Source organism: Eleutherodactylus coqui, chromosome 2, assembly GCF_035609145.1.
Source record: "Eleutherodactylus coqui strain aEleCoq1 chromosome 2, aEleCoq1.hap1, whole genome shotgun sequence".
NCBI lineage: Eukaryota > Metazoa > Chordata > Amphibia > Anura > Eleutherodactylidae > Eleutherodactylus > Eleutherodactylus coqui.
Genome location: NC_089838.1, coordinates 132093619 through 132102775, shown reverse-complemented (window position 1 = coordinate 132102775; position 9157 = coordinate 132093619). Strand labels below are relative to the sequence as shown.

The 9157-nt window shown below is 46.1% G+C and overlaps 1 protein-coding gene across 1 annotated transcript in view; it reads left to right on the top strand.

Annotated features, from left to right (window-relative positions):
- The first annotated feature begins 2117 nt into the window (after nucleotides 1-2117).
- Nucleotides 2118-9157, top strand: part of NTN4 (netrin 4) — a 113301-nt gene continuing 106261 nt past the window's right edge. The window contains exon 1 of the mRNA XM_066591561.1: nucleotides 2118-2501. Within this exon, the coding sequence (XP_066447658.1) occupies nucleotides 2393-2501 (109 nt within the window). The 5' untranslated portion in view covers nucleotides 2118-2392. The remainder of the gene's footprint in view (nucleotides 2502-9157) is intronic.

The following is a 9157-nucleotide window of genomic DNA, read 5'->3' as shown; positions in this document are numbered from 1 at the left end:
GGTGGCAACCTTATCTAAAGCATACCACCAAAGAGGTGGCATAAAGAAGGGAGATTTTAACAGGTGACAAATTTGTCACCCGTTCTATGCCTCAGTAGACTAGTGGTATCTTTAGACTGCCTGGCCTAAAGGGATGCTGTTGTGCCATTAGTACGTCGGCCTCACTCTGTCCTCTCCCTCACTAGCTCCCATGCATCAGGCACTCACAGTGGTTCAGGAATGTCCCTGTCATGGTGCACTGATGTGTCATGAAGGCCTGCAGCCAAACACTGAGAGGAAGTCAGACCGGACAACTATGTGTGGGAGGAAGCCGTGTAACGTCTGTCAGTCCCAGGAACATATTAACCTTTTCCACCCCACTTCTGTCCTAATCAGCCATTCCAGCAACCTGATTGGTTGTTTGGGTTGGCTGGCTGTGCACGAGGATAGAGTGTAGGCTGTGTGTGGTGTAGTCAGAGCACATAAGCGTGTGGTTCTCTGTGTATGTGTGGTGTGGTTGTGTGTATGCTTTATGTGTGGTGTACTAGCATGTGCTTGTGTGTATTCAGTACGGTGAAGCATGTGTAAGCTGTGTATGTGTTGTGCAAGTGCGTGGTCCTGTTTATGCAGTACGTGTGGTGTGTGTTGTGTGAATATGGCACATATTTGTGTGCGTGCGCGATGCATATTAGGGCATGTGTGTGCGTGGTGCGTGGTGCGTATTAGCACGTGTAGTACATATCAGCGCATGTGTGTGCGATGCATATTAGCGAGTGTTTGCGTGAGCACATTAGCACATGTGTTTGTCCGCGCACCTTAGCGTGTACATTAGCACGCACATTAGCATGCGTGTTTGTGCAAATGTGTGTGCGCACGGTGCATATTAGCGCGCGGATGCATATTAGGGTGTGTGCGCGCGTGGAGTGCATGTTAGTGTGCGGTTGTGTGTGTGGGGTAATAGACACGCCACACACAACCACAAGCTAACAGGTACCCCACACACACAACCACACGCTAACAGGTACCCCACACACACAACCACACGCTAACAGGCACCCTACCCCCAACACACAACCGCACGCTAACAGGCACCCTACCCGCCACACACAACCATACGCTAATATGCACTCCACTTGCGCACACACCCTAATATGCACCCTGCGGGCCAATATGCACTGTGCCGACAGACATGTGCGCAAACATGCATGCTAATGTGCGCGCTAATGTACACACGCTAAAGTGCGCGCACAAACACGCACTAATGTGCGCACGCAAACACACACGCTAATATGTGCGCTCAAACACGAGCTAATATGCATCGCACAAACAGGCGCTGATATGTACCACACGTGCTAATATGCACCGCGCACATGCGTTAATATGCATTGCGCGTGCACGTGTGTTAACATGCAGTGCACGTACTCAAACACATGCGCTAATATGCATCGCGTGCACACACAAATATGTGCCATATTCATACAACATACACCCCATGTACTGCATAAACAGGACCACTTGCACAGCACATACACAGCCTACACATGCTTCACCGTACTGAATACACACAACCACATGCTAGTACACCACACATACCGCATACACACGACCACACATACAGAGAACCACACGCTTATATGCTCTAGCTACACCACACACAGCCTACACATGCTAATATGCACCACATACACACGACTACACCACATATACTGTATAAAAACACTAACACATACATGCTAGCACACCACCATGCAGTAATACCTGCAGACACACATATCCACACACTAATACATGCTATATGCACCATATCCACACAACACACCATATGTAATGCATAAACATGAGCCCCGAGCTCCGATCACTGCCACTGACGGCTCAGCACGTGCCTCACGGGCACATCTCTGTAACTGTATCCTCGTGCACATCCAGCCAACCCAAACAACCAATCAGGTTGCTGGAATTGCTGATTAGGGCAGAAATGGGGTGGAATAAGTTAATATGCGTCTCGGGATGGGACCCTACAAGTCTGCATGGGACAGACGGTGTATGTGAGGTGCAGACACTGAGGGCGGGAACAGCACTGCTGAGGGCGGGAAGCGGGCGGGCTCGGCGCTGTGCACGGTCTGGCAGAGCAGCCTGCCCATAACTCCTCCACTTATTGCCACCGGCTCCAAACATCCCACACTGTTATCACTGGGAGGGAAGACACTATAGCTCTGCGGGACAAGCCGCAGCCTGGACTGCTCGTGTACACAAGTGGCTGCGGAGCTGCTGCTCAGGTGCTGCCAGGAGACCATGGCAGGTCACCTAGTGAGATGACCAGCAGGAGACGTGGGAGCCCTGTCATGTAGCACCGCATCCTGTGTCATAGGTGGAGGTGATGGGAGCTGTGTGTACATCCTAGACAGCACAACACATGCGGACATCTATCACTGGGAGCACATCTATATCCTTCAGTGTATCACTGACCATGGAGGTTCTTCACTCCCTGCTGACTCTCCTCGCAGCTTCTGCATTGGCTACAGGTTGGTCTTTCTGTAACAGTGTTAGAACTGTAATTACACCACAGGTCAATGTCCTGAGTGCACGGACCCGAGGCGCCGCTTATCTACAGGATGATGTAGAAGCACATTGTATGCCGATGTATGAAGAATTGTAGGGTATGTTCACATGGACCAGAATTGGCAGCCAAATCTGCACCGTTACCATCAATGGGTTTCCGCACTGTAGCCTATATGACTTGGACTGTGCGTGCGGGAAAAAAAGGGACATGTCATTTCTTGACACGGATTCCGTGCTAAATCCACTTGGGGAATCCTGCATGCAGATTTGCCCAGGGCTAAATCCATGTGTGGATCTGTGGGTACAGATGTGCCTAGATGGGACAGACATCCACAGCTTAGGCGTGGATTGGTGCCATGGTTTTTAGTCTAACGTTAGTTCCGCCATGTGGACATACCGTAAAGATGTCTCAGAACTAGCGCAAGGGAAAAGTGCAGGTGTTTCCTAAAGCAACCAGTTAGATGGCAGCTTTTAGTTTCCATGGGGTCACTGCAGAATAAGGGTGTTTTAACAACTGCATCGGGGTTTCCGGCTACCTGCTCCATTCAGAGATCAGGAAAGGGGAATCCTCAAGCCGAATGGCTCCCATTGACTATGATGGTGGCCGTTTGCTTTCTGCTCAGCTGCCTGGCTTTTGGATGGAAGAAAAAGCACTGCATCCTCCGCTTTTTTTCCCTGCAGTATTTTGATGCGGATCTGCAACGAATCTCCAACGCAGATGTGAGACCCCCCCCCCCCCAACTGGACTCTGTCAGGTTGAGGTGGGCAACCTTTTCACTTTATGCCATTTTATATGTATGATCATTGCCATAGGTAGATGGTATAATCCTCGACATGTGTTTATATACCACCAGGGCGTAGTTGGGCTGACCTTACACAGATTAGCTCTGTTCATACTAACGTCATGGCTTCCATTTATTGCACAGGTATAACCGATGTGGTTTCAATCTCATAGGCTGGGTAACTTTAGATGTCCACGATTTTGCCGACAAGAATATAAATGCAGGTTCCAAAGTTCTTGTCCTCAAATAACACTGGAATCAGTTGTGGAAAGTGAAACGCGGTAGTATCAACAGCATCCCATTATTGACCATCTGTAGTGATTGGCAATCAAAACTATTACAGTTTTCTTAACGAATATATAACTTCCCCATCAACCCTGTTAGTGGGTTCACATCAGCAGTAATTTCCATTTGGGTTTATGAGTGAGGGAAAACAGTATCCCTGCTAGAACGGATCCGTCCTATAACAGAACCAAACATACATCATGAGGGTTGTCTAGCTTCCATTATGCTGTAAGGCGTGGATGAAAAAGCCTAGCTTTGCTATTTCATTTGGGATTTTTGGGTACCGGAGGTCCTAAATAGAATCTGTGATACAAATATGGACAAAGCCCTACATGAATTAACAAATTCCGAAAAAAGGGTCCAGAGTTGTCTTGTAGCTCCTATTAGCTAGGATAAACCATGGAGGAGATGGAAGCAGCTCATTATTATATGTATCTACCCTGTTTCCCTGAAAATAAGACATGGCATGATTTTCCAGAATTTTTGAGGATGCAAAATGATTTTTCAGGCTTTTTGAGGATGCTTGAAATATAAGCCCTACTCCAAAATTAAGCCCTGCTAACAGTTAATTTAAAAAGTCATTTTAAATAGTGTCCAGGCAGCTACATGTAAAAAAGGTAAACCTTTTTGAACAAAACTTAATATAAGACACTGTCTTATTTTCGGGGAAACGCGGTAGCATCATAACTTATTACAACCAGACTCGCTAAATTTCTTTTTTTTTTTTTTTTTAAAGCTTCGTGCTTTTTAGGAGAAATATACCCAAATATCCTCTAATTGTAGCCTAGTAACAGGAACCGCTGCCAGCTGGTAATTAGTCCGTATCTTTGTACACTAATGTGGACCAACATAGTTACTACATTGAAGGCATGGTGACGTGTTGACCCGTGTTTTCATAGCCTGGATTTCTCCCACACAGGTGGTTGCTGGTCCTTTTTGAGTAGGGCATTTTTGTAGCGTGTGGCTGACACGCAAGCCTCATCCAGTATTGTTTGTTCATGTGCGGATGCTGCTGGTTCAGCTAGGACATGCATTACATAATGTTACATAGCTGAACACGTTCCCAGTGTGCAATTGTTGCTAATACAGTTGGCTGGTTTCTTTTGCAACATTTTTGACACATAGCTCTTCTGAAAGTGAATTGTAGTGCTTCTCATCACCCTGGATACTTACTGGCTGGCATCTTGGAAGTTACAATGTAGGACATGTCTCGGTGAGCCTGAGTCTCTGCATCCTAGGAATCTGACTCGAAGAGAGAGGATGCCGTCTGCCAGGTCCTGTCCTTACAGATCATTGACTGTCAGCCAATCCTCACACAATTAGTCTGATGACATTTTCCGTTTGTAGCTACTTGATGTAGATTGAAAAAGACGCAAACAACGTTGTAGTAAAACAACATAAATAAGTGGTGATCATGGAGATTTGTGGCCACGTAGCAAGTCCAAATCTACCTGTCCATACAAGTACTGAATACCTTGTAATCAAATTAAATAGTGCCTATATCAGAGCATTCTTGTCGGTTTATGCTCATTCGGGACCCTTTCTTTTGTCACAGCAATATGTTTCTTTTGTGCTTGTACGTTGCAAAAGTGTGTTTTTTTTCCTATTACATCTCTTTGCTTTCACTCTGTTTAAATAGACACTAACTTTTCAAAAAACTTGTGCTTATATCATAGTCCGTGTGATATTAGTAAAACTGCTATTTTTAATTTACCTAAGGCCACCTGCACACAGTGGAGTTGAATTCTGCATGCGGGAGCCTGCAGCGGAATCCGACTTTGACCGCAGACTGTCCGCGCGTACCTATAATTACGCTCCTTTATCTCTACTGCGGGTGGACCCGGCTATTCGCCGTCAGACATGTACAGTACAGATTTTTTTTCAAATGTTTATTTCTCCCACAGTGTTGCTAAGCAATGATGTGGATGATTGACTACCATCATCCGTGCAGACTCTTCAACGAAAATGGAGAACGCTGCAATTTATTTATTTTCCTTTGCTTATGTCTTTCCATAGTATGTTTTGAATAGTATTTGCTGCAGAACTGTGGTGTGGACGCCGACCACGGATTCCGTAATGCAAATCCACCCGTGTGCAGGCGGCCAAAAATGTTTTTGTGCTCAAAAATCTCAAGAATGAGGGTTCCTTGTCCCCAGTCATCCTCAGTGCGGGGATTAGTGCACTGCCTGAAGTGAGGAGGAGTATAGCGCTGGTTGTGCAAGCATACCAGTTCTCCCTTCACTTTCAGTCGGACTGCTGAGTACCCAAGCGGCGCACCTGCTTGGGTATTTTCAGCACTTCCATTGAAATGAATGGAGTACTGACTGCGCATGCTTGGCCAGCGCTCTATTCAGAGTGACATCACTGTGGGGAAGAAGCGACCCCTGTAGTGACAGGAGAAGGAGACATGGGAATTTCGTTCTCAAGATTGACAAAGGTCTCAGCTGTGAGGCCCCAACCGGTCAGTAAGTTATCCTCTATCCTGTGGGTAGGGTATAACTTGATATTTTGGTACAACCCCTTTAAAGTATTCCTCCAGTTATAAATGGGGGAAAAAAACATGTTCTAAAGGGGTTGCCTCATGACAACCCATACCTGAAATGCGCCCGAAGTGTGTGGCATTGGAGGATGCACATGCACATCCCTGCTCCCATGCATGTCAATGAGATCACTTGAGGTAGCTGACATCCTTTGCTGCCCCATACTTTAAGAACTTCAGAATGCACCTGGAGCTACATTTCCGCGAAGGACTGTCTTGAGACAACCTCTTTAAGTTTGCCTAGTAGCAACTTGAAATTCAGAAAGGAGGAGAAAAATGCCAACAGCAAAAGGTACCCATGCCGCAAACTCCTGTAACTGGCAGAAAAGCCTCAGCAACAGACATGGTCATGCCCGCTGTCTCCTAGGCATCCAGCATGAAGCCTCACTCTGTGCACAGTTCCTATTGATTACAAGAGGAGTAGCGGAGACTTCATGCTAGAGACAGATGCTCAGGAGACAGTGCATAGCTCTATCTGCTGCTGGAGTGTTACTACCAAGGAGCATTCAGTGACTGACTCAAGATTTTGTCCAATCCTAATTCCGAAGCATGTTTGACTTGACCTGTCTTGTGTTCAGTATTTAACATAACTTGTACATTTTCAGTTCATGATAAAGTGTGATCATACCAAATAGTTGTTTTTTTCCACTGGCAATGCAACTCCATCCTCTTAAAATGCCTTTTTTTACATTGGATTTCATACATAAAATATCATCTAACCTGTCAATGTGATGTGGGTGGGCACACCCTACCAATTCATGTCATCAGTGTGTCCACCCACTCTATAGAGATGACTGTGCAGATGGCTTTGATTACACATCAGTACTGTCTAGTATTGGGCTGCAGCTTTTCCCTGTCCCATTCTAGGAAGTCTGATGTTAAAGCACCAACTGTTGATTGAAGTCTATGGGAATTTGTTGGAGTCACAGCTCATGAACCTCACTAATGTTCTTCAGACACCTATCAGGATAATTGGGGTCTTCTGAAAGGGGAAAACAATATGTATAAATATCCACCTCTCTATTGACTTCTCCAGGGAAAAGAGCTGGCCTGAACTGGTGAACATGGATCCCTATTCTCTCAATAGGTGCAAGTTCCACCTCTTGGACCTTAATCTATTAGACATTTTCTGAAGAATCTCTACCCCGTGGCCTGATTCAGAGACTGGCACTCATTTAAGTTTTTGGCTCATGTTTGCCTTAGACATTTGTTTGGGTTCTGTGACTGACTGTTCGAATATGTTAGAGATTACATCAAGTCAAAATAGATTTTTCCTTCTCAGGGTACTGTGGCATTAGTAGGATGGCTACTGCCCCTCATACGAGTTAGTATGCAGGATGATAATTTACTCTTGTTCCTGCTCCCAAAAGTTTCTTGGTTTTCAAATCAATGTTCATAGATAACTGATTTTTGTTACTGTCCCCTTCCTGCAAACAATTGCATTCAAATACTGCAGTTATAAGCCAGCAAGAGACAATTCCAGTTATCTCTTCCTGAACCATAGGCAAGTTAAACAACCTAATCTGCCTATGGAATAGTAGGAGTTTAACCTCAGAGTGACTGGCGTATCGTGTTTTTTCGTCCCGCATTTACGATGTATGTATGAATAAAGCTCGTGCGGCGATCTGCCTGCATACATTGTGGGCGCCGGCTGTTTCTTACAGCCAATACCTGGCGGCAACAGCTCCGATAAGCCGTGAGGCTCATTGGAGCTGTTGACCCTTTAAATGCCCAAAACGATGTTCGGGGACCCGTATGGCTCCCTGTGATGAGATCGCAGGGAGCCATGTGGTTTCTTTGTGTGTAAAAGGGCCTTACCATTCCTGTACCCACCACACGCACACATCAAGTCACTTGCCTCCCACCTTAATCCATGGTTATGTTGCTTATCTACCGCTGTGTGTAGGTGAGCTACTGATCTCTAAGGCTGGCTGTGCATGAACAGATATTTGCTGCGGAATGCACAGTTGACATCCGCATGGAGGATCCGCAGCAAATACCGTACAAAACATGCTATGGAAAATCGCTTTTTTCCTTCACACTCAATCACAATTCGCTTACGCGAACATAGGAAAAGTCGCAGCATGTTCTATTTTGCTGCGGGCTCCATGAGGAAGACTTCTGGAGTCAGTGGAAGCCGTCTGACCCTCAGCCCATCTGCAATTGACATTGCGGATAGACCACGGGTACCTTCTTTGTTGCCTAGCAATGGCATGTGAAAAACATTTAAAAAAAAAAATCTGTACTGCGCATTACCGCTGGTGAACGCCTGCCGTCACCCACATTACAGATAAAAGAAGTTACGCAGGGGTCGCCAGCCGGGGTCACAGCTGGATTCCGCTGCCGGCTTCCGCATGCAGAATCCAGATCGCCCATGTGCAGCTGGCCTAAGACCCAGACAAGCTGTGTTTTTGTTTGTTTTTTCCACCAAGAAATTATCTTGCTGCTTTGTGGGTGCTCCGCAGCCGCAACACATGAAGCTCCAAATGACTGCTATAAGAACATATAAGGATGGTCATTAAGTGATTAAAGCGTACCTCCAATTATAAATATGGATTCATATACTTCAGCTTTGCAGTGTCATTGGTCAATAACATCCTCCCCCTCTGTGAGCTTCAGCAATATAGACACCTATGCTACACACTCCTGCAACTCACTGCTACAACAGCTGCTACATGCGTCATTATCCCTGTTATGCTATACTACCCTTGATACGCCAAGTTCATAAGCAAGCGGGTTTACTACACGCGTGATGACAAAGGGACCCACATAACGCGGCGCCAGTTTCAAAGACGGAACCTTCAATTTGAGATTTCTAGAAGACAAATATACCTTCTGTCCCACCCTGTAAGGTTCAGATACTGACAGACTCCTCCCACTACGCAACTGCATACGAGCCCCCGTTGCTTCCAGGTTCTTCTGTACTTCTTTCCATACCCCCTGCAGCGCATCTGTGGCGACATCAGCTGCAGGACAGGCAGACATTGTAGAAATAGCTGTAAGGAAGCTGGGA